We start from the raw sequence: 27,147 nt of genomic DNA on the forward strand, positions 1-27,147 counted from the left end.
TGAATCTATTGAAGTGATTGATTCAAAGAAATCAAAGAAGAATAATTTATCACCATCATCGGAATCAACAAGTGAAAGAACATTATCATCCCAACAGAGAGAATGTATTCATCAGGCAGTTAAATATTGTTCGGAACAATTTAATTTATTTAAAAAGGATGATTTTTCAGCATCATATGGTTTATTTCTTAATTCGTTATTGGAGGAAATTGTAAAGACTAGAGAATATAGAATGGTTCGTCCAGTTGATGGATTTTCTCATCGATTGTCTAAATTAATTGGTGGTGAACGTTTTACCTTACTACCAACAAATGTTATTACTAGAATATTTGCATTCCTTCATCCTATTGATATTCTTACTAAGAGACCTGACACTGTTTGTGCAATTTGGTATAACGAAATGAATACTTTTATTTGGAAGAGGATTACAAAATTCTTGGCCCCTGCTATTGCAGTTGATAAATATGACACAGAGACTCTTAAAGAATATTGTCTAGCAAAGGGAAGAGCATTCTACGGCCAAAAGAAGGCAACTCTCTCCTATATTCATCTTGAATTGCAGAAGGAAGAATATCCACCAAGTTATGAATATGATCCAATTACAACATGTGAAAATATTTCATTTTCAGAAAACAGTGAGTGGAAAGGAACAACCTATTTATTGAGTGGATCAGGTAGATATTATGATTCATTCCGTTCGTGTGAACCGTTGACATATACTTTAGTGGAATTTCAAGATGTAAATGGTTATTATTTCAATTATCATGCACCTTATTATATTTACTTTACATATGATTGTAAATATGAAGATGAAGAGGAACAGTCTACTTCATTCACTTGTGTTTTGAATGTTTTTGCTAATGATGACGATGAGGATGATGACGACTTTATTTCACCAATTGAAGGTAATGAAATTGACTTTAAACAAGTTCTACGTATTTGTGAACAGCTTGGCATGAAGAAAGAAATTAAGAATTGGAACTTTGATGATCTGAGCAGTTGGTTCTTTGATTTTATTGAGGAGATTTTCAAACCTTTTTCTGAGACTGAAATTGAGACTGATTGGAATGATTTATTAATTTCTAAAACCCTAAAAACCAAAAAGCATTAATCAGCAAAGAGACATGTGTTGAAATAGGATTCAATGTACCACTACTATCATTTGTCAAATATATTCAGAGCATTTCGTAAGGATTAACTCAATTCTTGAATTAAGATAAAGACTGTTTTAATGAAAAAGCTCAAGGCTAAAAAAATAAGCAAATGCTTTACGAATATCTTTATTATATAATATTATAAATTATCAAGTAAACAATGAATACAAATGAAGTAAATCAAAGACAAGTTCATTAAAGATTCTCAAAACTATGAACTACTTTAAAAAATGGAACCACAACAAGATGTTGCACCAACTTTTCAAAGCCTTCCAACAGAATTATTGATGGAAGTATTTTGCTATTGTTCATTTGATGATATCTATTCAATTTCTAGGGTATCTAGGAATTTTAGCTCAATTGTTGGCACAGAAAGATTCCGAACTTGATCCGAATGCAGAAATCTTCTCTTCAAAATATTATTTAGAAACGAGGAAGAGAATGGAAAAGTTACTTTCACCTGAAGTGATCTATGATGACGATTCGGAAGAGGTTATTCATTCCAAAATTTATTCATTATTGTTTGATTGGGTCGATTTAGTTGTAGGCTCAATGGAAAAACATTCCTTTTTGCAGGGATTTGAAGAATTGAGAAAGGATTTAAGATTCATATCAAGGGATGAATTAGATTGGAATTATTTTGAAGAGTTGACTGAGAAATTCAATTGTATTAATATTTGTGGAGAAAAGACATGGTTTGGGTTTACTCTTTTAGATAAAAGAGGAGAAAGAATTCCAATATTCTGTAGATTGAGTAGGCAGTATGAAAGTGCAAGTAGAGAAATGAGTGTCATCATTCTTGGGTTCTTTGATTCCAATGACAATTTGACAGGAAATCTTCAGGAAGCAATCAGAATTCAAGAAGCACAATTTTACTTTGAATATGCAGGATTTGATAGTATGTCCAGTTTCACTGGATTTGATTGGATCAATGACAACTTTTCCAGATATATCAAAGCAAAGGATGAATTGGCTCTTTTTGGATCTGCTTTGGAATTTTATATTACAATGCTAAAGCAAAGAAAATTCTCAAAAACAAAATGTTTTCCTCGTATTAAGGAGGATCGAACAGAATATTACTTTAACAGTACTATTGGAATGATGCTTTGTTTCAATTCACTTCACAGAGGAGTGAGCGAATGGTATTCACCATCAAGATTTGATACCCACCTTCCAGGGTTAATTTATCACGTTCAATCGTTCTATTCGAAACATAAGAAATTATTAGAGAGCAATAAATAATTGCTCTTCAACATTAGCCGGCAGATATTCATATTTTCACAGCAATAGAACAACATGAACACCTCTTCTCAACTAGAAATAAGTCCTGATTTATTAGATGGGTTGACCAAATCATCAATCATCACTCAAAAAAAATGTCAACACAACCACCACCAACACAAACAAAGGTAAAGGAAGAAACCATTGAAGTCAAAGGTACTCCAACAGGAGGAGCAGACAACAAATCATCATCAGCCAATAAGAAAGTCACAAAATACAAACCACCAGAAAGTGTTAACAAGGCACTTTCTAAAGGTTTACAATTTGCTCCGTATGCTCGTAATATGGTCAATGGTGATATTTATATATTATTCATATTTGGAATTGTTGCTATTGCAATGGCTCAAGATCGTACAACAAGTTTACCTTGGGCAACTGTGCCAGGAATTTATTGTGTTGTTCTTTCTATATTTTTATATATTTGGCACTTTATTAGTGAATTTACAAAAACAGATAAGAGTGTTGATTCTGTTTTAGCTCCAAAAGGTTGGCCAAAGATTATTTGTATGATTTTATCGGCTTTTAATTATAATCCTGTTCAATGTGTTTTCTGTGCAATGTATGTTCTAATATTTAATTGTTATTTGGTTCTATTATTTACTATAATATTTAATTGTTATTTAATTGTTATTGTTATATTATTTAATTATTTAATTATTTAATTATTATCACAAAATATTATTATTTGAATATATTATGTGATGATTTTAAATGTTGGAAAATTTGTATTGTTGTGGAAATTAGTGCCTCTGTCTATTGTTTCTTTTGTGTTCAGACTGCAATTTGTGGAGTTCCACTTGTTATGGCCTCAATTTTATATTTGATTGCTTCAATTAGACGTGAAGCATCAGCTAAAATCACTGGTTTAATTTAAAATCCATTTAACTATATTGCATTGTAAAATATTTCTAAAAAAGAACAACAAATAATAAAAAAATTTAATTATTTTAATATTTAATTTTACAAATTTAGAAACCATTTGGAGTGACATGAGCAGAAGTAGTACCAGAAATACCAACATTAGATGCAGATGGATATTGAACAGCATCCAATTGTTGTTTCTTCACTTGAACTAACTGAAGAACTTTCAAATACATATGCCCAACAATTGATCCAATAATTCCAACTGGAATATCGATCATGTAAAATAAAAGTGAAATAATTCCATCGTAATATAATTGAGAGGAAGCAGAACCTGCAAAGAAACTTGGTAAGGAAAAGATAAAGAATGTGAAAAAGACAAAAATTGATCCAAATGTAACTCCAAATGCATGAAATTTAGCAGCAGTTTCGTTTTGTTTAAAAACTCCAATAATTCCACAAACTCCAATTAAGAGAATACAAATATCCATTGGAATTAAGAATAAATTAGATGTACCAAATAATGGTACTTGTTTAGCATACCAAACAATCATGGCAATAAAGTGATGAACAGACAACAATCCACCTAATTTAGTTTAATTTCCAATAAATATTAACATGTTAAAAACATACCCATTACTGTAATGATAATAGAAGTAATACCACATGCAAGTTTCCAATTCTTGAAATTTGTAACACTTGGGTTGAAAGGAGTTGAATTAGTTTGTTGAGGATTAGGATAATGGTTTGGAGGAGGAAGTGAATTAAATGATGAATGATTTCCTGCATTATTTGAATAATAAACAGGTTGTGGTTGAAAAACAGAGGCAGATGATGGTCGGACAGTTGGTTCATCACCAAGTTGGTCGCTGTGAATAAGATATTCAGTGTTCGACATTTTTTTTTAAATGTGAAGGGAAATTGATTCGAATAATTATAATAATCAGTAATTGATGGTTGACTTTTTCACATTGTCCATCAATAGAAGAGGAATTCAAAGTGGAAACATGTCGTTCTTCTAAAATATATTGTAAAGATTTTAGGTGAATGTTTGGAATTCCAGTTATTTAATGAACAATCTACTCAAACATTTATATTACAATGACAAGTTTATTTCAAATGAATAGTGACATAAATATTTCCCTTTCTATGTTTAACAGTATTTTTCTTTCCCTTATTCTTTCTCTTTCCAATAACACTTCTTGCCTTTCTCTTAATAGTTTCCATTGTTGCAGGTTTAACACCAACTCTTTCGTCTCTTTCTTCTTCTCTTTTCAATCTATTTTCCTCACGAGCCAATCTGTGCTTTTCTCTTCTCAATTGACTTGGAGTAATTTCTTCCTTAGAACCCTTCTTTCTTCTCAATTGTCTATCGAATCTTTTAATTAATCTGACCTTTCTTCTTTCGTCTCTCAATAGTCCAATTTCTTCTTGAGGAGAATTGAGAACATTACCTGGCTCTGAAGCATCTGAAGTTGCAGATGGGACAATTCCTGGCTCAGTTCCTCTTCCTTCTCTACGTTCAGCTCTGACAGCCATTCTCATTGCACCTCTGATTTTAATTGCTGCTTGTCTTTTAGCTTTGGTATTATTTGGAGCCGATGATTCACTACCTGTTGCTGATCCACCTTGTTCAGATTGACTAGCAGAAGAGGAAGGTGAAGAAGAACTTCTACCAATTTTTTGAGGTCCTTGTTGTTGAATCATTTCACTTGGACGATTTCCTGCATTGGAATTAGCATTACCTCCAGATTGTCTTGAACTACTTCCACTGCTACTTCCAGAACTACTACTACTACTACTAGAAGAACTTGAAGTAGATGAAGGAGCAGATCCTTGATCATCCTCCTCATTACTATTGGCACGACTTGAACCTCTTTGATTTGATTTACCACCACCAGCACTTTTAGCTGATGCACTTTTTGGTCTTTGTTTCTTAGTTGATTCAGATTCTTGTTGAGGTGGAAGACCAATAGCTTCCTTGGCTACTCTTGGAACAACATTTCTTGAACTTCCATTAGCACTACCATTACCATTTCCAGAATTTGAGGAACTAGAAGCACCAGCAGAAGAAGGACGACGACCAGCAGTTGCTTTTTGGTTGGAAGCAGTTGGACGACCAGCTGAGGCCATTGAAATGACCAATGCTAATACAAAGAGTGTTAGAATGAGATTTCTAAACATTTTTTTTAAGAGTGATATCTTTTGAAAGAATGTATTGTAGTTTAGTTTTATGATTGACCTTCAGTTTAGTTCAGTATGAAGTGTAGGAAACATACAAAATATATGCAAAATATTCATGTCTCATGGAGCGCGTGGAATTTGAAATACAAAGAAAGATTAAGAAGTTTAGTTTGGGATGATTGCTGACATTTGATCCACATCACCCATTGGCCTTAGAGAATTTATTGCATAATGTGTAATTTATTATTTACTATTCGAAAGCATAAATATGTGATGGGAATTGAAAGTTAGAAATAAAAATAAGAAAACTAAATTAAAATCAATCTTTTATTTTAATTGCATTCATTGTAAGCTTAATTTCAAACAGTCAACTTGATAGGATTGTAATATTCTACTAATAATTGACCAAATTTGAACAAATTTCAAAACAAAAAAAAATGCAATCATCATCAACTGACAGTTTTCAATCATTTCCAATCGAAGGAGAAGCAAAAATTAATTTTGCCGAATGGCTTGTTGAAAATCAAAGTAAATTAACACCACCAGTTTCGAATAAAATGTTATTTAACAAGGGACAATTAAAAATTATGATTGTCGGAGGACCAAATGAAAGAACAGATTATCACGTTAATCAAACAGAAGAATTTTTCTATCAAATGAAGGGTGACATGATATTAAAAATTGTTGACAAGAATGAACACAAAGATGTTCACATCAAGGAAGGTGAAATGTTTGTTTTACCTGGAAATGTACCACACAGTCCTCAACGTTTTAAAGATACAATTGGAATGGTTATTGAATTAGAAAGACCACAAGGAAGTTTAGATTATTTGAGATGGTACTGTGAAAAATGTGATGAAATTGTTTATCAAGATTCTTTTTATTGTTATGATTTGGGAGTTCAATTAGTTCCAGTTATTGAAAAGTATAATAGTGATGAAAGTGTTAGAACTTGTAAGGCATGTGGTCATGTTAATTGTAAATCAAATAAGAAACCTTAAATATATTGACTGTAAATAATTATGGAAGTATTACTTTAGATCAATGAGGTGATGACCTATTTTCAATCAAATTCTTCATTATCAAATTACTTATATTTATCTTCATAGTACTGACCTTGCATTTTGATAAATTTTCTCTATTTTTGATTTGATCGCAAAATCAAAATTGAAAAATGCAAAGAAAAATAACAAAACAAATTCACAAAGGATTTACATCACAATTATTCAATCATCACCATCATAAGAATCTAAGAAACATGTCATTGACAACCAATTCGCAACAGGAAAATGTTACAAAATTATTTACTGGATCAAGTCATACAGAAATGTATGCCAAATACAGACCAACCTATCCCGATGAATTATTTGAACAAATTGTTGCATTAAATTGTTCAAAAGATCAAAAGAAGTTAAATATCTTGGATGTTGGCTGTGGTTCTGGACAAGCCTCGTTTTCTCTGGCCAAATATGCTAAATTACTTGTCGGAGTTGATCCAAGTGAAAATCAAATCAAACAAGCAAAACAAAAAGAATCTCAATCCAATATTCAAGGATGCAAGTTTGATTTTATTGTTGGAACTGATGTGAATTTGTTAGAATGTGTAAATCAATTAGAATCATTCCATCAATCCACTACTTGTGAAAATCAATTTGATTTAATTGTTGTTGCTCAAAGTCTTCATTGGTTTAATTTTGAAACATTCTTCAATAATGTTTCTAAAATGTTGGCTCCAAATGGTGTTTTTGCTGCTTGGACCTACACTTTGAATTCATTTGAGGGAGAACATGGTGAAACTGCCACTAACACTCTTAATAATTTCTACAATGAAGAAATGTGGAAACCTGGATATTGGGCAAAGGAGAGAAAATATGTCGATGATGAATATAGATCTATTGAGCAATATATGCCTTATCCTTCCAATCATAAGAGATTAGTTTTAGATTATAGAAAATCAATGCCTCTTGCTGCCTATATTTCTTACATTTCTACTTGGTCTTCTATTGAATCATTCGGAAAGAAGAATGGAGAAGAAAAGAAGAAGCAACTCCTCGAGAAATTGAAAACTGACTTGATGAATGATTTAAAGTTAGAATCCGACTCTGATGAAGTTCAAGTTTTGTGGAAAATTCATACCATCACAACCACAAGAAAATAAATTTTTCAATTCTTTTCATCACAAAATTAAATAATTTGTAAATAATTATTCGGACGGTTTTTGTTGCTGTTGTTGTAGTTGAATCATCTTTTTAGCTTGTTGTTCAAGGAAAGGAGCATTCATAATTGGAATATTTGGCTGAGCAAATCTATAGGGAGTAACAATCTTTGCAATTTCTACTCGTTCCTTCATTAATTGTTCTTCTTCGGAAAACATTGATGAAAGTTTATAATAAACATTCCTGCCACCAACAAAAATTACAAATCCAACAAAGGTAGCTGATAATCCAAGAACCATACTTCCGTACACTGTAGGTGAGCCCGAACTGTACAAGCCACCAAGTCCATTGAGTACATGGCGAAAATAAGTGAATGGCATTTTTTTCAATTAATTTTTAATAAGGAAGGCAATCAATTTTAAAATTCCGCCTAAATTTTGTAAGCCGAATATTCATTCCGCATCGATGCGGTAAGGATGACCCACTCACCTCACCAAACTTTGCTACAGCCTTAATTGTTCTTTACGAGACCACATAAAGACTTGACCTCACTACCAAATAAATTTTCATGAACTCTCAGTAAGTAAGAAAATTGTAAAGTAATTTTGTATTCTGCTAGAGAATAAAGGATATTGAAATGAAAATCTTTGAAGGTAGTACATAAGGTGATGGGTAATGATGTCGTTGATAACATGTACTGACCTCAATAACAAAGATCTTCAAGTGTTTGATTTGACAACTTGACTATTTGTAAGAATTTTCTTTAATTAATCATTTGATCAAAATATCCAAATTTCAACCAGATCAATGACGAGTAGAGATGAGTGTTTAGGTTGGTACTAAGATGATGATCAAAGTACCAGCCACATTCGAATTGAATAAAACAAGTTGCGGCTTTCATGTTGGTAGGTACCGAAGCTATTTTTTCTTGCAAGACACACCAGTTGGTGCCACCAGCAGACTATTGAAGAAGGTGGTAATGCAATGAGTTTTTAGGGGCAATTAAAAAAAATACCAACGAACCTCACCAATTTTTTGCAACCAACTGTCTTGACAAAGTACTCACCTCCTTTTTGAATTTTGTCTTGTTGCAGTGTTGGTGCGCATTTAAAGAGAAGAACGTTAGAACATATCAATTTGACCCCAATATACATATTAATTCATCATCATCATGAAACGTAGTTTTGAACATTTTTCTTCAGACTCTCTGACTAGTACTTCAAGTGGTCATTCCCAAGCCTCTGCCGTTGTTCCTTCATCAGCAACAACTTCAGTTGTTAGTAATGGTACCAATAGTAGTAGTACAAGTTCTTTTGAGAGTATTGTTGTTGGAGAACATTCTCCCACATCCATTTCCTCTAAAAATCCATCCAATGGTCTCTTTTTGATTCCTCCAACAATATCCACGTCGTCGAGTCTCTCAAGCCAAAGCTCAAGTACTGCTTCCGCCTCCTCTTCTCCACTCAGCCCACCCAAACTAACCCAACAATTGTTTAGTAATGCTATTTGTCAATTACAATCTGTCATTGCCAATAGTACCACTCCAAGTCTGTTCTATCAAAATGCAATTAGACAAATCCTTGCCTCAACCTTCCCTCAAGTGTACTCTAGTAATAATAATATTAGTCGTTTGCCTCCAACTACTGTTCCTTATCACCACCAAGTGACTGTATCCGTAATACCCTCTACAAATACCACTACGACCAACAATGGTAGTAGTAATACTAATAACCTTGTAAGAAAAGACACAAACAACTCATCCAATTTTGGAGTTTCTCCAACACCTTCTAGACTTTCCCTCTCATCCCAAAACAGAAAATCCTTTCAACAATCATCATCCCATTCCCATAATACAGAAGTTCAACCAGCCAAGAGGGTAAAACTGACAACTCTAACACATCATATTAGACCTTTACCTTACTGTATAAAACTTCTTATATTGAGTTATATTGAATTACCAATCTTACAATATGTAGAGTTTAGAGAACTGCCTCACCCATTCAACATTTCCCAAATGGATCATACTATCAAATTAAGAAGGCAAATGACCAAACTAATCTATGGCTATTTTAGTACAGATGTAACAAGGAGCATCCACTTACTGTTTTCATGCATCGACTATACAACACATTGCCAAGATTCAACTCACAACCACCACAATTTGAATGATGCACTTTCTGAAGGTAGTACTAACAGTGGTAATTCCAACAGTATACGGTCTCCACCTCAATCAAGCTTTTCACATTGTCCTCTAGAGACGATCAAACTTTCAGACAAACTTGATATGATAATGTTTAGAAGTAAAAAGTTTGTATCGTTGAGGTTTTCAGATTGTAACCTCAGAGGTGAAGAGATGAAATGTTTGTCCAAGCAAGGTGATTGCACAAGAATAACCCATCTCAAGACTATTGATCTGAGTAAGAACCACAACTTTTCCACAAACTCCTTTAAACATTTCCTCTCTTTCCCAGATAATAACGATATTCCAGCCACTTATCCTAATCTAACTTATTTAAATTTACTAGAAACATCTACAGACGCTTCCTGTATTTCATTGGCTTGTAAAGCTTTCCCAAAGCTTCAAATTCTTAAACACTCTTTCTCAAGTGAACATGTTGTAGAATACAATAGTTGTGTGAAAGCACTGGCTTCTCTCACCCACCTACAACAACTCCACTTGGAATGTACCTCTGGCTATTATGAAATGAATATGAAAGAGTTGTTACAAAGCAAGTCTTTAAAGAAGATTGCCCTCTTTGGTTTCCAATTCTCTGATAACAATGTTAATATTAATGCCTTCAGATACAATGAGTCACTAAAGAAGCTTTCCTTGACCAATTGTTTCATTGCCACCAATAGAGAAAAAGTTGCAGAGTCTATCTCAAGCAGTACCTCCATTAGAGAATTGATCTTCTCTGAGATTAATCTTGAGAACTCTGATATTCAACTCTTCTCTGAGAGAATGGACAAACTCCAAACACTTATCATTGGTGGTTCTGATGCTTTCCACATGAATACAACTGGATTCACAAACTTCCATATGTTGAAAGGGTTGCAAAAGTTCGTCATTGATGGCTTTAGTGACTATTGTACACTTAACTTTGAGACTTGTAAGGCATTCTGCCTTTCCAATCTCACTTTCCTTGAATTAGATGGATTCCAAGAGGCTGATGACTCATACCTTGCTCTCATGCTTAGACAAGGTGTCAACTTGAAGGCTTTAAAGGTCAAGCAAACAAAGATTAATTGTAGAGACAATGCTCTGGCTGACGCTCTCAGAAACCACAAATGTTTAAGACATTTGAAGCTTGATGAAAATGAAGCTATTGGTGATGCTGGTGTCTTATTTTTGAATAATAATCTTCCATCTTCACTGGTCAAACTTGGTTTAACAATGTGTAATATTAGTGATATTGGAGCTAAAGCTCTCCTTGCTAACAAGCAAATTAGAAAATTGAAAGTCAAAATGAATAATATCACTGATGAATCTCTCAAGTTGTTAAAGTTTAACACAAGTTTGATTTACATTAGTATTGATGCCCTAAGAAGTGAAGAAATGGTTAGAATTATTGGAGAAGACAACAAGACACTGAAGCAACTCAGTGTTATCAGCATTCCAGTAACTGAGACAACAATTGAAAGCCTTACAAAGAACACCTCTTTACACTATTTAAAGATTAAGAACTGTGACCACTTGAACAGAGATTTGAAACAAAGATTGATTGATCGTGCCTCTTTTGGAGTAATCTTTAGAGGTATATTCTCAGAAGAAGCATTCCTATAGATTATCCCCCACAATAAACATAAAAAAACAACACGCGATGGTACAAAACACCATTGAGAAAAACACAATTGAGTTTAATCTTCTTCCTTATCAAATAGCATTTCGTTAACAATTTCTAATGGTAAATCTCTTACGATTGGTACAACTGGATCAGTTTTTTTGGGATTCTTGTTTTCCCACGAACCCAGTACAATATTCTCTCGTTTCAGATATTTGGTTCTATTGTCTTCTATGCATCTCAAATCATCTAAAGGATAGGAATTGTAATGATAATAAAAGTAATTCCACAAGAAGAATGTAATCCACACTACACATAAAAAACAAGGAATAGCCATGGCCCAATATTTGTCAGGGTAATACGTCACTCCAATAATATGAAGCCATTCATCGGGAATATATGCATAGGAAAGATATAAAAACAGAATTACAAATGTTACAATCCAACCAACAAATCCATATATTTCCACATTACTTGAACTTTTAATGACAGGCAAGTCTCTTTTTTCCTTTAATTGTTGATGATCATTCATTCCGATAGAATTTTACTATCATCTGCTTTTTGATATTTTTTTAAAATTAATTTTTAATTGATTTAATTTTGTTTTGTAAATCAACTAATAAAGAAAACAGATAGAATAAGGTAAAACCAATCGTTTGGATTTTATAAGCAATATTTGATCCTTCAGTCCAAGAATTGAGTTTTCATTTAATTTTTTAATAAAAATTTTGAAATTTAATTTAATTAATTTTGTATGGCGATTTGATCAAAACTATATCGATTAATGATAATTATTATTAATAAGCAATATGTTATAATAGCAATGAATCCTTTGAAAAGAAATACTCTTTACAATTAAAAGCACTTTTTGTATTTTTAGAAAAAAAATAAAATTAAAAAAAATGCAACAATTGCCATCATCAATGCACTCTTTTGGAATGGGAGGCTTTCCTCCTCAAACACAAATGGGATCATCAGAGACTGAACTATTACAAATGATATTGGATTTATTAAATCATAATACAAGAGAAAGCGCTTTAATGGATCTTTCGAAAAGAAGAGATTCTTTCCCCAATTTAGCTACAGTTTTGTGGTTTTCTACAGGGGTAATGTCTGTTTTATTGCAGGAAATTGTGTCGGTGTATGATCTTCTTGATCCTCCACACTTGACATCAGCAGCATCAAATAGAGTTTGTAACGCTTTGGCTTTACTTCAATGTGTTGCTTCTCATCCAGAAACCCGTCCACATTTCCTCAATGGTATGTGTTTCCGAAAATTATAATTTTAACATCATCATCATCAGCCCACATTCCTTTGTTTATGTATCCTTTCCTAAATACCGTTACTAAGAGTAAATCATTTGAATATTTAAGATTAACATCATTAGGTGTTATTGGAGCTTTAGTGAAATCAGACGAGGATGAAGTTATTAATTTTTTACTTCCTACAGAAATAATTCCATTATGTTTACGTATTATGGAGAGTGGAACAGAACTTTCACAGACAGTGGCTACATTTATAATACAAAAGATTTTAACTTTCGACAAGGGATTACATTACATTTGTGCCACACCTGATCGTTTTTATGCTGTTTGCTCAGTTTTTGGAACAATGGTAAATGATAATCCTTCTTTCAGACTTTTAAAACACATTATAAGATGTTATTTACGTTTATCTGAACATGCTAAAGCTAGAGATGCTCTCAGTCAATGTTTACCACCATCTTTGAGAGACAAGACTTTCCAAAAGTTTTATGATAGTGATACTAATTTAAAACAAGTCATTTTGAATTTACTAACAAGAATTGGTGACTTGGAAGCTTATCAAAGACTGTGTAATTAGGAAATGTGTACAAATATTGTTTTACTAAACAAAGTAGAACAGAGAAATTAATTTTTAAATTACTAAATTTTAATCTAAATCTAAATTTCAATCTAAATTTCTTTTAAATATTTTTCTAATATTATTATCAGTGGTTTAAACAGATATCCAATCTTATCCATCATTCAGTTGGAATTAAAATTTGATTAATAATAATTTTATTATTAATATTTTTATTTTAATCATCTGCTTTGTCATAGCTGTGTTGGCAAATCATCAGAAAAAAATATTGTTGTTTTTGTGGAGAAGAACAATTATTGCCGGCACAACACTTCATCATCAATTAAAATACACAAAGAATGGTCATTATTTCTGTCAGTGTTATTTCAAAGGCTGGCAAGCCTCTCATCGCTAGACAATTCCGTGATATTAGCAGAGTTAGATTGGAGGGTTTGTTGAGTGCTTTCCCAAAATTGATGGATCCAAAGTCCCAACACACCTTTGTTGAAACAGACTCTGTTAGATATGTATATCAATCATTGGATCAATTATTCCTCGTTTTGATCACTACAAAAACTAGTAATATTGTTGAAGATTTGGAAACTTTACAATTATTCTCTAGAATTGTATGTAAGATATTATTTATACAACAAACAACAACAACATTGATTAACTTTCAATTTATTTGCGGAATTAGATTAAAGATATTTGTTTCTCCAATCAAAGAAACTCTGGAACAGGTATTGGTGAAGAAATTATTAGTGAAAATGCTTTCGATTTAATGTTTGCTTTTGATGAAATTGTATCATTAGGTTATAGAGAATCTGTATCATTGGGTCAAGTTAAAGATATTCTTAAAATGGATTCACAAGAAGAAAATCTCCAAGAAGCTATCAAACAAAGACAAATCGAAAATGCCCAATCACATGCTACAATGAAGGCAACAGAAATTGCTATGCAAATTGCAAATAATGGAGGAATTCGTACTGGTGGTATTTCAAGTGCAGATAGAGGTATCGGTTCAAGTGGAGGTTCAAGACCAACAGATGTTTATGTTCCACCATCAAATCAAGGAAAGTATTCTGGTATTGGATCAGGATCTCGTGAAACATCCTCTAATGTTACTTCATCTTCGTCATCATCATCAGGAGGCTTACCAGCACAAAATACATCCGATAGAAAACTTAAGGAACAATCTAAACCAAGCAGTCTTAAACAAATGATTTTGAACAGACCAAATAGTAAGAAAGGTTCTCATTCTTTATTGAATGATCTTGTTTCTAAGGGAGATATTACTCCAACTATTGCTGAAAATACATCAGTACCAGTTTCAACAAAGATTGAATCTGTTGCTGAACAACAAAAGAAAGTTAAGGTTGAAGATATTCACTTACAAGTTAAGGAAACTTTACAAGTTGAAACAAATAGAGAAGGTGGATTAAATAGTTTGGATGTTAAGGGTGAAATGCACTTGGCAATTAACGAAACTGGAAACGGTTTTATCAAAGTTAGACTTGTAAATGATTTGAAGGATGGTTTTGTTTCTAAAATACATCCAAATATTGATAAGAAGGAATTTAGTGATCAACGTACTCTTGCTTTGAAGAGAACTGATAAACCATTCCCAACAGGTAATCCTCTCAAGATTTTAACATGGCGTTCACAAGGAAACTTTGATGAATCTGTTTTACCTTTTACTGTAAATTGTTGGCCAAACCCTTCTGGTGGTGAAACTACAGTCAGTATCGAATATAATTTGCAAGACACCAGTGCAGAACTCCAAAATGTAACAATTTCTGTACCAATTCCAACAAAGGAAGTATCAGTTGAAAGTGCTGATGTTGGTACTTATAGAGTTGATCAAAAGAATGGAAAGTTCATTTGGTCATTCGATTTAATTGATTCTTCATGTGCTAGTGGTAGCATTGAATTTGTAATTAATGAGAGAGCTGATGAATCAAGCTTCTTCCCTGTTGATGTTTCATTCACCTCTGAATACTCAATGTCAGGAACTGAAATTAGAGATGTTTTATCTGTAACTGATTCTTCTGAACAACGATATTCTGTAGAGAAATCTTTGACTGTTGCTGAATATAAGATTGTTTAAATGTTATGAAATTTTGAATAAATTAATGTAATCTCTGTAAAAATCTATTTCGCAGTTTTATCAATTCTCCTTTTTTATGCTCAACAATCACTCCTCAATACTCAAACAAGATAAAAAATGACTCAAAACGATCATCTAGCAGCAACTTCACTCCAATCATTCAATGAAATTATCGGAAATGATCAATTAGTAGTTGTGGACTATAAAGCAGTGTGGTGCCCTCCTTGTCAGGCTTCAAAACCACTCTTCCATAAACTTGCAGCTTCTAAACAATATGAAAATGTAAAATTCCTAGTTGTGGATGTTGATGAACAAGGCGAAATAGCTCATCAAGAAGGAATTAGTGCCATGCCAACATTCAAAATATATAGAAATGGTAAATTATTAGATACAATGGTTGGAGCCAATTTATATGGAGTAGAATCTTTAATAATCAAACATTTGGGACTTCCTCAAAACGTTGAAAGAGTTCTCACTGATGAAGATTTCAAACAAATGAGAGGATCTCCACTCAAAAATCCAATTGTTATTGTCATATTATTCATTGCTTGTTTTTACCTGATTAAATTCCTTGTTAGTAAATTACAATAAAACAATTTTAAATATTGTTCATCATCATATTAAAAAATAGCTAATAGGAAGAAACAAAATCACGGATTGGTGAACATTGTGTACATAATTATAAATAAGAATAGTTTAAGAGAGAAAGTAAAATGTTCATAAAAAAAGGCTTTGTTAATCATAAGAGAATTAGCAAGTTTGGTGGCCAAACCAGAACATTGAACGGAAATATTAAAACAATAATAGGAATGTTAGGAAATAATAATCCATCATCAATTAATTATTTGGAAAATAATTTATCAGCAACAAGACAATTTTCGAAAAGTAATAATTTAAAATCTACTACTTCTCCTTCCAGTGATGCTGCTGATGATTCATATTTCAATATTTCAGTTCAAATTAATCAGGATGGTATTCTGTTTAAGGAATATCCATTTGCACTGAGTAGTGTAGGAAGAGGAAATTCAATTGTTCCATTTCAAGCAATTCGTGAATTTATTCTTGATGATTCAAATCATGCAGAGATTAGAACACATAATAATGAAATTCTCTTTATGAGATGTGATTTTAATATTGAGGATTTGAAAAAAACAAACATTCCAATATATACAAGGCAGTCTATTGATCTGTGGTCAGATATTACTGAACCGTTCTTGGATTCGAGCGTTCCTCAGGTTGAAGAGAAAGTGGAACAATTAATTTCTAGATATTCAATTTCTAGAGAGGAATGTGAAAAATTATATTCAATTATTTCAGAGCCAGTGTTTGCCTACAATTTTGAAACCATGCTATGGGAATATGTTTCTTTGGATTTGGTTGATGTATTGTCATCTTTGGATAAAAATTGTCCTCTCTCTCAAAAACCATTATCAGAAGAGAAATTTAAAGAGTTTTACAATTATGCCAATAATTTTACACTGAAATACGAAAATAGAAATGATTTTACAAAGTATACGGAATAATTTTGGATCAATGATAAAGGAATTTATGACCGAATTAGATGCTTATTTGTTTTTATTATTATTTAATATATAAGTGAATGGAACCAATTAACAAATCTTAATATTAGTGGTAATTGGATTTGTATTATTTATGGTGAGGTTGGGTGTGTCTTGATAAGGGTCGTAATTATGACAATCTTCCCTCAGGAATGTCATAACACCACCCAGTTCAGTTTTGAACCCAGTAAAGAACAGTGTAAAAAAATGGAACAACATAATTCATCAATTATTTTGTCTGATGATATTGTTAATGAAATTCTATCTTTCTTTGATGATTTTAAATTTCTAATCATGAATTGTTCATTAATTTCTAAACAGTGGTATAATATTATATTATCAACATGTTATCATCTTTCGTGTAAATGTAATAACAAACTTGAATTGAATGGAGAATTTTTACAAAATATTTCATCATTAGAAATTGTTAAAGTTACATTGTTTGGTGATTTAAAATTAATTTGTCAATTGAAACAATTAATAAGACTCAATATTTCTAATAATAACATTGATAGTGAAGACGCTAAATATCAGTGGTCAATTAAAACAATTAACTAGTCTTGATATTTCTAGCAATGCTATTGGTAATGAAGGTGCCCAATATATAAGTGAATTGAAACAATTAACATATCTTAATATTAATTGTGCATGGATTGATATTGAAGGAGTTAAATATATTAGTAGTCAATTAAAACAATTAAACCATCTTGATATCAGTTATAATAATATTGGTATTGAAGGAGCTAAATATATTAGTGAATTGAAACAATTAACAAATCTTAATATTTCTGATAATAGTATTGGTATTGATGGTGCTCAATACATTGGAGAATTGAAACAATTAACATATCTTAATATTGGTTCTAATAATATTAGTGATGAGGGTGTTAAATATTTTAAAGAATTAAAACAATTAACTCATCTTAATATTTCTGACAATAATATTAGTGATGAGGGAGTAAAACATTTTAAGGAATTAAAACAATTGACACATCTTGATATTCGAAAAAATAATATTGGTGATGAAGGCATTGAATATTTGTTTCAATTAAAACAATTGACCAAACTTGAAATTTAATAAAATCTATTTTGAGAGTTTTGTAAGATCATTTTCATTCTTGCAACACCAATGTTCTCTCAAAAACCATTATCAGAAGAGAAATTTAAAGAGTTTTACAATTATGCCAATAATTTTACCCTGAAATATGAAATGATTTTATAAAGTATACGGAATAATTTTGGATTAATGATAAAGGAATTTATGAAATCTAATTAGATACTTATTTGTTTTATTAGAAATCTATGGACTTGATCCAATAATTTGCATTGTCCAAGATTCGTTTGTTCCAATTGAGCTTGCAAATGAAACATTTCCAGAAGCATCAGCAGAAAGATACTGACCTGTCCATGATTTGAAAGCATAACCACCAACAGCAGGAACAGCTTCAAACTTTTCCCAAGGACCAATTGCAGTTCTATTATCAGCAATGGTATTATTCTGTTCGCAACACAAATAAGTATTCCAATAGGTTTTAAAGGCACGAAGGAAACCATTTCCCCAATCGCTGTTATTGTAAAATGTGAAAGTTTCCCAAATACTTGCAACTGGACGATTGGCAACAACTTTACCATTCTCAGAACACAAGTACATTCCATTCGATGCCTTCAAGTAGATGATTAACCAGACTTCAATACCACGTGGAACTCTTTGGAAAGCATTTTGAGTGATGAATGAGGAAGTGACCTTTGCAGATCTTTGATTATTAAAGAGAGTGTTAAAGTCAACTGTGATTAACTTGGATTGAATGTTGTGTAAATGATCTCTCTTGTCAACACCAGTTGTAATTGGACCTTGATAATCGATGTGAACATGATTCAAACCACCACTCTTGATAAAGAGATAAGCATTGACGTAGTTTTTAATACTGACAACCTTGAGACGTTCTTGGTCAACTAAGATTAACATATGCCTAAGATTTTGATTATTATAACAATATATGTGAAAACTTACTTTGCTTCGTACTTGTTAATACCCAATCTCTTCATTGCCTTCTTGAATTCTCTTCTTCTCAAGAACCCATTACGATCCAAGTCAACTTGATAATAGGCATTCTCTGCTTCTTGTGTTAATTGTTGAACTTGATTCATCATTTCAGATGGCTTTAATAATTAGAAAGCGAGACAACAACGGCTAATAACTTACAATTTGGAAACCTTCAGGTAACCACTTTGGTTGAGCGTCTTGAACCCAGAATTGCATGTTTAGTTTTGTTTGTTTTTTTATTGTGTGAGAAAGTGCACCGATTTATTTTGTCAGCTCGAAACATTACAACAAGGAAAATGTGACTCTTGGAGGGTTTCTCTCATCAATTTCCATTTCTTGTTGAGGAAAAGAAACGAAAGGTTCGTGAAATTGGCAGTTTTCTGTTTTTGATTGTTGCCATAAAATTATTTTTCTCACAATTTTAGAATTTAATGAGACTTTACAGTAAATGACAAGCATTAGACAAGTAAACGAACTGTTTGGCTTACTCAATCAAAAATCTCACTACTACGAATTTATCAGTACTTCTCTGAATTGTTTGCATGATCATCTTCCTCACATCATCGCTCAGAATTGTGAATGTTTCAAATTGTGATGATCTGAAGAAAAACCAGGAATAAAGTCAGTGTCAAGATATTTCCATGATTGAGATTTGAACGGATAAGCCATACTACGAGACATGTCATCCTCTGGTAAGGAAACCTTAATATTGAGTTTTTTCAAACTGGAAAAGAGTTGATTCTTGCACAATTTGAATGCCGTAAAAATTGTCATTCCACAAGTTTCTTCCAAATGTTTTTTCACTATTCAAAAAAACAAATTAACTCTTAATGATAACCTGTAGAAAGAATTGAACAAGGATCAACTAATCATGGTCAATGAAACCAATAATCAGTATGCAGTTAAATTATATGATGAAACTGATCAATTTATGATTTGATATCTAAAGAAGAGAAATCATTACATTTGAGTTTCGAACCATTATTCGAAACCGATTCTTGATTCGAATAGAAAACATCATTAAAAAAAATGGATTCACCCAACCATCCACTCAACAGAAGAGAAACCATCCTTCAAAAATTAAATCAATCTTTCCATCGTCAATCCAACGACAATAACTCTCAAGTCATTACACTAAATGTTGGAGGTTTCTTATATACAACATTTAAGGAAACACTATCAAGGAAAATCAATGGAAAAGATCACTTGTTATCCATCATGTTTTCCGAAACTTGTTTAAATTTTGATTTTTCCAAAGATGAACGTGGAAATATTTTCATTGATCGGAATGGAAAAGTATTTTCATATGTTTTGGATTATTTGAGAGCAGAGGGAAATATTGACAAATTTTCACTTCCTTTTAATGATGTTTGTTTGATGGAACAATTGGAGATGGAAGTTGAGTATTTTAGTTTAATTGATTTGTCAATCTTGTTGAGAGGAAGAAGAAAGTGTTTTAAAATTGAGAAGAAAAAGTATACGAAAAGTAAAACACCCACCAATGCTACTATTACTCCTTTTGATAATATTATCGGAGGAGGAAGTAGTAGTAGTGGTGTTGGAAGTGGTGGTGTTGGAGCTATCGGAAGTGTTATTGATAATGATAATGATGATGATGATAAGGAATTGGATGAAGATGATGCCGATGAATACTCATCAAGTGTTTTATTGGATGATGAAAGTGAAATTGATTTGGATTTTGAATCAAATAATGAAACAGTTGGTAGCACTATTATAACGACAAGATTTATTGAAAGAGGATTATCAGTTATTGATCATTCAAGTGATGACGATGATGAATTTGAGAGGAAGAGAGCTCCACATAGTGCCACTACTCCAATTATAGGCAATGATGGGAATGATTGTGATGATGAAGAAAATGATGAAGTGAATGAGGATGAAGATTCAGTTTCAACATTTGATGCTGCTATTAAAAGTGTTAATACTCAGGCAATTCCAACATTGGTCATTAATCAAACATTGAAACCTCCTTCTCCTTCAATTGCTAAACAAAAAAGTCATAAGAGAACTAAGTCAACCTCACTTTTTCATTCCTATCATAATATCAAACATAGAATTTGTAATGAGAAGGGAGAACCTGTGATTGGTTATTCAGAAGATGCTAGTGTTTGTTATATTTTCCCTAATTTATCTAGATATTATTATCCAATTATTTGTAAACAACCTATTCAATTGAGAGGAATTGATAGAAGATTTGCTAAGAGTCATAATTATTTTGAGATTACAATTAGAAGTGATTTGGAAGACAGAATTGACTATGTTAATTATAATATTCCAGGTATTGTTGTTGCAATAATGACAAATAATCAAATCAAGACAATTAAGCAGCACCACAAAAAGGATTTACCAATAGATCTTAAAAAAGAAACAGTGGTATGTAATTTTTGGAATCATTTCAATTGAAATTTACCTTAATTTAGACTAATTTCAATCTAAAGAATGGAAGTTATTATAGCAATGAAGATGGAAAACAAATAATTGGTAAGTATTATAATCATTTAATGATGTTTATAATTTTTTAAAGCTATTCGAAGATATCTAGTAAGTAAATGATATTGAAGTTAATATTAATTTTGACAATAATAGTGTGGAGATAGAGTTGGAGTTCACGTTGATACCACTACCAAGCTCATTACGTTTTATTACAATGATAATGTCCTTTTCACATCTCAATTTCAATATGATGATCTAGTGTTGAGTGGTTCTAGGTTATATTTTGTGGTATTGGTCAAATCCATGTATGGAGTTGTGCCATCTTTCATTCATTTAAGAAGTCATGCTCAACATCCATTCAAATACACTTCACAACTCGAAGACAATGATTCAAAAAAGTTCAAATTACTGACGAAACGTTTAGGAGACATTCTCTCAGTCATGAATCCAGAAACTGAACCAGCAGTCACAGCAAGCACAAGGAAAATCAAATAAAAAAGTTAATTCCAACTAGTCCATTTAAATAAATTACTTTACAATCATGAAACTCTTGTAAAATTTAGATTTACATTTCCAAGTTCTTTACTGCTGGTGAACCTTTAAGAAAAAGGAAAAGTTCATCTTTAAAAAAAAGAAAAAAATGGGCAACAAGCAAACAGCAGGAAGTAATTCGCTTTCTGGTTCGATCGGAAGTAGTAGAATAGCTGTTGATGTTGATCAACATCATTTGGAAGAATCAATAACATCATTTGTTGCTGATAATTACGATCCGAATGCTGAGGAAGAATATGGCATGGAGGATGTACAAGTCGAAGAGATGAGATTGGCTGTAGAGGGGAAGATTGCAACAGCTCCATTTGAAATTGGGCAATGGGTTAAAGAAGTTTTAGAATATTCATCACAATATTCGCCAAGTTGGACTGCTACCAATATTATTGGTGAGTCTAATTCTTTTCCAAAAGTAAGTATTTGCTAGAAGCTAGGGAGATCAACACAAATAGTATGGAGATATGACCACGTGTTGGGCTCCACAATCTGCAAGTGGTTCTCATGAACATTTAATTGTTGAATTTGATAATTATGCTCTGATTGGAGGTTTACATATTTATGAAACATATAATTGTGGTGCTATTGTTAAGATTTCATGTCTTCCAGCAGGTAAATCGTATAGTATTGAAGAAGTTGACTCTGGTCAGGTTGATAATGATGGAAATTCTATTAGAAAGAATCAAGTAACTTCCAAACCTGAAGATTGGATTGTATTATATCAAGGTAATCCACAACAGTCAAGTCTTGCTAAGGAATCAAGAATTTTCGTTCCTCCAATTAAGAAATATTGTTGTGTTACAAAGATTATCAAAATTGAAATGGACACAACTGACAGTGAATCTTGGAGTGAAATTGATGCTATTAGAATGTTTGGTATCATTTGTGATTCGGAAGTTGTTGATGCTATGGCACCAGTTTCAACAGCAGTTCATCATCAAAGTAAGGAATATGTTGAGGATTTAAAGACACTATTTATTAATGAACCATCAACTGATTGTGTCTCACTCAAGCTCCCAATCAAAAAGAAGATGCTTGCATCAACTCCAGAAAACCCATTGTATATTGTATCACCAAAATTGTATTATGTTCATGAATTTTTATTGAGATATAGATTCCACAATTCTAGCATACTCGATAAGTACATTGTAAAGAGTGAGGATGAAATTACGGACATGTCACCAAGTTCAAATTCATTCTCCATCACAGAGTCAGCAGCAAATAGCATTATTAATTATCTCTATTCTGGATCACTATTCCTTTCTCCATCCATGTTTAAAGAAAGTGAAGAAAATGATTATACTTCCTCTGAAGATTTCGTTAGAGAAATATTACAAATTTCAAATGCATTTGGAATTGAAACTTTGAAGGAAGCTTGTACTCAAACTATTGAAATTTCATCATTGATTGATGAAAAATTCAGACAACATGTAACAATATCCATTTTCAACCAACTTGCTTCCACCCTCTCTGTCAATGATTTATATGAGGATATGAGAGCTGTATTTGAAGAGGCTTGCACAAAAGGTGAAAATTATGATAGAAGAGCTGCTCCTGATATCAAGATCGTATTTTCATTGTCAGGTGAGGATGATCCTTTGACTCCATCGAGTAGACCATGTATTTATACTCACTCTTCCATTCTTAAGGCAAGGTGTGCTTATTTTAAGGTAAGTTTTTGAAAATATGAAGATTAACAAATGTAAAAGACAATGTTCAATTGGGGAAATGTTACTGAGAACCCTTTCAGATTCTCTTCTGATAACATCAATGAAATCGATATTCCAGATGTGAAATATGAAATTTTCTTAAAGATGATCAAGTTTATCTATTGTGGAATCCTTGAAAAGGGAGAAATTACACCAGAAGAAGCCATTCCACTCTACGTTGCACAAAATCAATATTTACTTGATTCTTCTGTGAGTGCATCAGTCATCAAGGAGAATTTATCTGAAACTAATGTAATGGAAATCCTAGGATTGGCCGTTCAATTCTCATATCAAGAAATTTCTGAATTCTGTACCAACTATTTAATGAAGAATATTGAACGTGTTTATGTGGATGTTAGAAACAGATTCAGAGAGGAGAGAGATAATGGAACATTGAATGATGATCCAATCTATCAACATTTGAAAGAAACTAGTTACATCTGGGATTTGATAATTAATAATGATAATTTGCACTATACATCCCAGTGGGCTTATAGATTAATTGGTTTCTCATCAGAATATAACGGTTGGCCAGCAACTAATGTTATCGGCCCTTCGAACACCTACCCAGATTATGGCGATATTAAAACAGCTTGGGCTCCAAAACCATCAAAGAACTCTAAGGAATTTTTGGAATTGGAATTCTATAACCCAACATTCATTACTGAAATTCGTGTTTATGAGACATATAACCCAGGTGCTCTTGTTATGGTAACTGCTGTCACAGAATCTCAAAAGGAACAAGATGTAATCTTTGAACATGAACCAGTTGCTCACCTCCTTCCTGCACAATCAAGAATCAATGTCATTCCAATATCTGATCCAAAGAATGTCATGCAAAGAAAGTACAAATACTTACGTCTCGATATAGATACATCGAAGAATTATAGTTGGTATGAAATTGATGCCGTTTTGTTGTGTGGATTCATAGAAAAGAAATAACGATAAACACTAAATTTATATAATTTCTAAATATGAAAAATTACGAAAAGTTGATTCGATTCATATCTGAAAGAGAAAAAGAAGGAATCAAGTTTGAGTTTATTCAATCACAAGAATGGCACCATCATAGAATTGAATTATCAAAAGCAATTTTATCAATTCATGGACCAATACTTGGAATTTTCTACATATTTACCAACATTCTAATACGTGGATTGTTATTACATTCATTATGTGGATTGATAATTGTAAAAACAGTTGAACAGAAGAGAGAAATAATTGGATATACTCTCGGACATTCGTTTAAATATTTGGGTTGGAAATATCTTGTCTTTACATTAATAGGAATTCGAGATTCGTATAGGAAAAAGTAAGTTTGTTCAAATCCAACAGTTCACTTATTAAAACTGTTCAGATATTACGCAACTCATATGGTTGATTATTTAATATATCAACACAGGAATCATCTACCATACAGTGAAGTAGATGTTTTCTTCTGTAGTGACGTAAATGCCTATAATAGTCCAGTTTGGTTTCTGTGTGAGAGAGCTCAATTGCATATTTTCCAATTTTCAAAACAATTGTCTTGGTGGAGATGTTCATACTTGCTTTCTCTTGTGATGATTCCTCATTTGATTCCTGGATTCTTTTTGAGAGGACGATTCATGAACAAACCTAAACCTAAACTTGAGGAAAGTCCAGTAACAAGAAAGGATGTGAAATTTTACTTGAGGCTGGCTGTTAAGTATTTGAAAGATTTCTTGTTCCAATTGTTTGCACTTCCACATCTAGAGAGAAAAAAGGCGAGAATACTTTTCAACGAATCAGAATCGTACGGTTTCTTCTCATTCATTTTGGCAACTCTCTTCTCAACTCTTTGTGTGTTCATTGGAAGATGCATTGTAAATGAAGCATACAGAAAGAGACCTATTCTTGTAAAGGAGAGAAATTATTTTCAATTGGTTCCTTATCAAATTGAAGAAATTGAAGAACACACCTTAATACTTTCCTTTCTATATTTGGATATCATTGTTGCAGCAGTTTTTTCATTGATATTCCCAGTATCAAAGTTCGTTCTCCACAACATGACAAGTTTTCTTATTCGAAAGAAGTTTCTCATTTTCAGAAAGTTTGAATTGGCCACTTTATACCTCTGTCCCGTTACGATCATTACAGGAACTCCAATAATGAGTCCATTCATTGGTAGTTTCTATGCAGCAGAATCCAAATATAATTATCAATATGAGAAAAATAAGAAAACTGCCGTATTAGTGAGATTACCATTTCTCCTTCTTTTATATTCAGTCATGATAATGAATATCATTCCACAATTATTAATCAGATACCAAGGAGTAGTTCTTTTGAGAGAAACCATTCAAGATGATTGGTTTATTTGGTTTTCCTATTTGGGTTATTATTGTGCTTTTTATACTTTCTTTGAGAGTGTTTGCTACATACCTGGAAGTTTCTGTTATCATGCTTTTAAAAAGAGTATTTGGTTGGGATGCTTTATTGTTACAATTGGTGTAATATTGGAAGTTGCCTTCTTCTTTGGATTACAAAGATGGTTGTAAATTTCTCCTCTGAATTTCCTTTTGAACTAGAATCTTTTTAAAAACAATCTTACTAGTTATGTTATCAGCACAGGCGTGTAGGAGCATTTAACTGAACTTTGAAATAACACTGACTCTGAATAAGCAAATGAGCCAAATGATTCAACTGACTCGATATTGAAGGTTACAATGTATCAAAACAATCTTGATTAAACTGTTTATTATTCTGATTACAACATGGAAGATGATAATTCATCTACTGGAATTGATTTTTTGATCGTACAACTACTTGGTCCCCAGTAAACTAAATTAGTCGACCTTTAAACAAACAAACAATAACCCTTTAAAATCTTGGGCTCACAAAATTCTGTAAACTTTCAATCCCAGATATTATAAAAAAATAGAATGAAACACTTGTTGGATTTCGCGTATATGGGGAGGAAATTTTCACACGTTGATCACGATGGTCAATTAGTAACAAGGGAGTTTCGCAACTGTTTATTTATTCTAATGATTGCTGCTTGGATAACAATGTTGTGGTTGCCAGCACTTGCACATGGACAACAGTTAACAAAGACATTTTACATTGATTCGCTTCATGTTTCGAATACTAATTCATTCGAATGTGGAAATTCATCAAATCCATGCACTACAGTACAAGATGCTCTCAATTATTTTGCTTCGGATAGTTACATTCTAATTCAACACCAAATTTCCACCTCCAACACCTCCACACTCACCATTCAATTAACTTTCTTCATGTTAAATGATGAACACAATTTTTGTGGTTACAATTTAAACACAACATTTAATGATAATATTGATTATGAATTGAGTTTTATTGGAAATGGGGTTTCTACATTGACATGTACGAAAGGGTATGGAGAGTTGAATTTCATTGAACCTCGTTTGGATATTTCAAAAGTGTTGTTTAGTCAACTTTCGTTGATTGGAGTGGTGTTTAATTCATGTTCTTCTATTTCATTGACAGTT

General features: G+C 32.2%; 16 protein-coding genes across 16 annotated transcripts; 12 read left to right on the forward strand and 4 right to left on the reverse strand.

Moving 5' to 3' along the window:
- Positions 1-232: 232 nt before the first annotated feature.
- On the forward strand, positions 233-2,396 carry NAEGRDRAFT_47552 (uncharacterized protein; the record flags this gene model as incomplete). Its single annotated transcript, XM_002679411.1, has 2 exons — positions 233-905; positions 1,492-2,396. 2 exons carry the CDS (start codon positions 233-235, stop codon positions 2,394-2,396), a joined length of 1,578 nt encoding a protein of 525 aa, XP_002679457.1.
- A 134-nt stretch (positions 2,397-2,530) lies between these two features.
- NAEGRDRAFT_65210 (uncharacterized protein) lies at positions 2,531-3,309 on the forward strand (the record flags this gene model as incomplete). The annotated part of the gene is made up of 2 exons (XM_002679412.1): positions 2,531-2,994; positions 3,180-3,309. 2 exons carry the CDS (start codon positions 2,531-2,533, stop codon positions 3,307-3,309), a joined length of 594 nt encoding a protein of 197 aa, XP_002679458.1.
- Positions 3,310-3,362: 53 nt separating this feature from the next.
- Positions 3,363-4,194, reverse strand: NAEGRDRAFT_79015 (uncharacterized protein; the record flags this gene model as incomplete). Its single annotated transcript, XM_002679528.1, has 2 exons — positions 3,363-3,882; positions 3,930-4,194. 2 exons carry the CDS (start codon positions 4,192-4,194, stop codon positions 3,404-3,406), a joined length of 744 nt encoding a protein of 247 aa, XP_002679574.1. The 3' UTR covers positions 3,363-3,403.
- Positions 4,195-4,389: 195 nt separating this feature from the next.
- Positions 4,390-5,480, reverse strand: NAEGRDRAFT_79016 (uncharacterized protein; the record flags this gene model as incomplete). Its single annotated transcript, XM_002679529.1, has 1 exon — positions 4,390-5,480. One exon carries the CDS (start codon positions 5,478-5,480, stop codon positions 4,407-4,409), a length of 1,074 nt encoding a protein of 357 aa, XP_002679575.1. The 3' UTR covers positions 4,390-4,406.
- A 437-nt stretch (positions 5,481-5,917) lies between these two features.
- Positions 5,918-6,481, forward strand: AM29 (uncharacterized protein; the record flags this gene model as incomplete). Its single annotated transcript, XM_002679413.1, has 1 exon — positions 5,918-6,481. The coding sequence occupies one exon, from the start codon at positions 5,918-5,920 to the stop codon at positions 6,479-6,481; it is 564 nt and encodes a 187-aa protein (XP_002679459.1).
- A 257-nt stretch (positions 6,482-6,738) lies between these two features.
- NAEGRDRAFT_32025 (uncharacterized protein) lies at positions 6,739-7,638 on the forward strand (the record flags this gene model as incomplete). The annotated part of the gene is made up of 1 exon (XM_002679414.1): positions 6,739-7,638. The coding sequence occupies one exon, from the start codon at positions 6,739-6,741 to the stop codon at positions 7,636-7,638; it is 900 nt and encodes a 299-aa protein (XP_002679460.1).
- Positions 7,639-8,807: 1,169 nt separating this feature from the next.
- On the forward strand, positions 8,808-11,478 carry NAEGRDRAFT_79017 (uncharacterized protein; the record flags this gene model as incomplete). The annotated part of the gene is made up of 1 exon (XM_002679415.1): positions 8,808-11,478. One exon carries the CDS (start codon positions 8,808-8,810, stop codon positions 11,418-11,420), a length of 2,613 nt encoding a protein of 870 aa, XP_002679461.1. The 3' UTR covers positions 11,421-11,478.
- Positions 11,479-11,494: 16 nt separating this feature from the next.
- NAEGRDRAFT_31992 (uncharacterized protein) lies at positions 11,495-11,950 on the reverse strand (the record flags this gene model as incomplete). Its single annotated transcript, XM_002679530.1, has 1 exon — positions 11,495-11,950. The coding sequence occupies one exon, from the start codon at positions 11,948-11,950 to the stop codon at positions 11,495-11,497; it is 456 nt and encodes a 151-aa protein (XP_002679576.1).
- Positions 11,951-12,383: 433 nt separating this feature from the next.
- Positions 12,384-13,261, forward strand: NAEGRDRAFT_32018 (uncharacterized protein; the record flags this gene model as incomplete). Its single annotated transcript, XM_002679416.1, has 2 exons — positions 12,384-12,678; positions 12,723-13,261. The coding sequence occupies 2 exons, from the start codon at positions 12,384-12,386 to the stop codon at positions 13,259-13,261; spliced, it is 834 nt and encodes a 277-aa protein (XP_002679462.1).
- A 338-nt stretch (positions 13,262-13,599) lies between these two features.
- Positions 13,600-15,393, forward strand: NAEGRDRAFT_79018 (coatomer delta subunit; the record flags this gene model as incomplete). The annotated part of the gene is made up of 2 exons (XM_002679417.1): positions 13,600-13,866; positions 13,938-15,393. The coding sequence occupies 2 exons, from the start codon at positions 13,600-13,602 to the stop codon at positions 15,345-15,347; spliced, it is 1,677 nt and encodes a 558-aa protein (XP_002679463.1). The 3' UTR covers positions 15,348-15,393.
- A 104-nt stretch (positions 15,394-15,497) lies between these two features.
- Positions 15,498-15,791, forward strand: NAEGRDRAFT_5608 (uncharacterized protein; the record flags this gene model as incomplete). The annotated part of the gene is made up of 1 exon (XM_002679418.1): positions 15,498-15,791. A coding segment is annotated over one exon (294 nt), but the record flags the coding sequence as incomplete, so codon positions are not given.
- Positions 15,792-16,156: 365 nt separating this feature from the next.
- NAEGRDRAFT_65219 (uncharacterized protein) lies at positions 16,157-16,870 on the forward strand (the record flags this gene model as incomplete). The annotated part of the gene is made up of 1 exon (XM_002679419.1): positions 16,157-16,870. The coding sequence occupies one exon, from the start codon at positions 16,157-16,159 to the stop codon at positions 16,868-16,870; it is 714 nt and encodes a 237-aa protein (XP_002679465.1).
- Positions 16,871-17,113: 243 nt separating this feature from the next.
- Positions 17,114-17,464, forward strand: NAEGRDRAFT_65220 (uncharacterized protein; the record flags this gene model as incomplete). Its single annotated transcript, XM_002679420.1, has 1 exon — positions 17,114-17,464. One exon carries the CDS (start codon positions 17,114-17,116, stop codon positions 17,462-17,464), a length of 351 nt encoding a protein of 116 aa, XP_002679466.1.
- Positions 17,465-18,167: 703 nt separating this feature from the next.
- Positions 18,168-19,166, reverse strand: NAEGRDRAFT_79019 (fascin domain-containing protein; the record flags this gene model as incomplete). Its single annotated transcript, XM_002679531.1, has 3 exons — positions 18,168-18,876; positions 18,918-19,066; positions 19,110-19,166. 3 exons carry the CDS (start codon positions 19,164-19,166, stop codon positions 18,207-18,209), a joined length of 876 nt encoding a protein of 291 aa, XP_002679577.1. The 3' UTR covers positions 18,168-18,206.
- Positions 19,167-19,979: 813 nt separating this feature from the next.
- NAEGRDRAFT_47557 (uncharacterized protein) lies at positions 19,980-24,601 on the forward strand (the record flags this gene model as incomplete). Its single annotated transcript, XM_002679421.1, has 4 exons — positions 19,980-21,344; positions 22,009-22,342; positions 22,563-23,534; positions 23,739-24,601. 4 exons carry the CDS (start codon positions 19,980-19,982, stop codon positions 24,599-24,601), a joined length of 3,534 nt encoding a protein of 1,177 aa, XP_002679467.1.
- A 431-nt stretch (positions 24,602-25,032) lies between these two features.
- Positions 25,033-26,175, forward strand: NAEGRDRAFT_65224 (uncharacterized protein; the record flags this gene model as incomplete). Its single annotated transcript, XM_002679422.1, has 1 exon — positions 25,033-26,175. The coding sequence occupies one exon, from the start codon at positions 25,033-25,035 to the stop codon at positions 26,173-26,175; it is 1,143 nt and encodes a 380-aa protein (XP_002679468.1).
- Positions 26,176-27,147: the final 972 nt, after the last annotated feature.

Source organism: Naegleria gruberi (genome assembly GCF_000004985.1).
Source record: "Naegleria gruberi genomic scaffold NAEGRscaffold_13, whole genome shotgun sequence".
Classification (NCBI taxonomy): Eukaryota; Heterolobosea; class Eutetramitea; order Acrasida; family Naegleriidae; genus Naegleria; species Naegleria gruberi.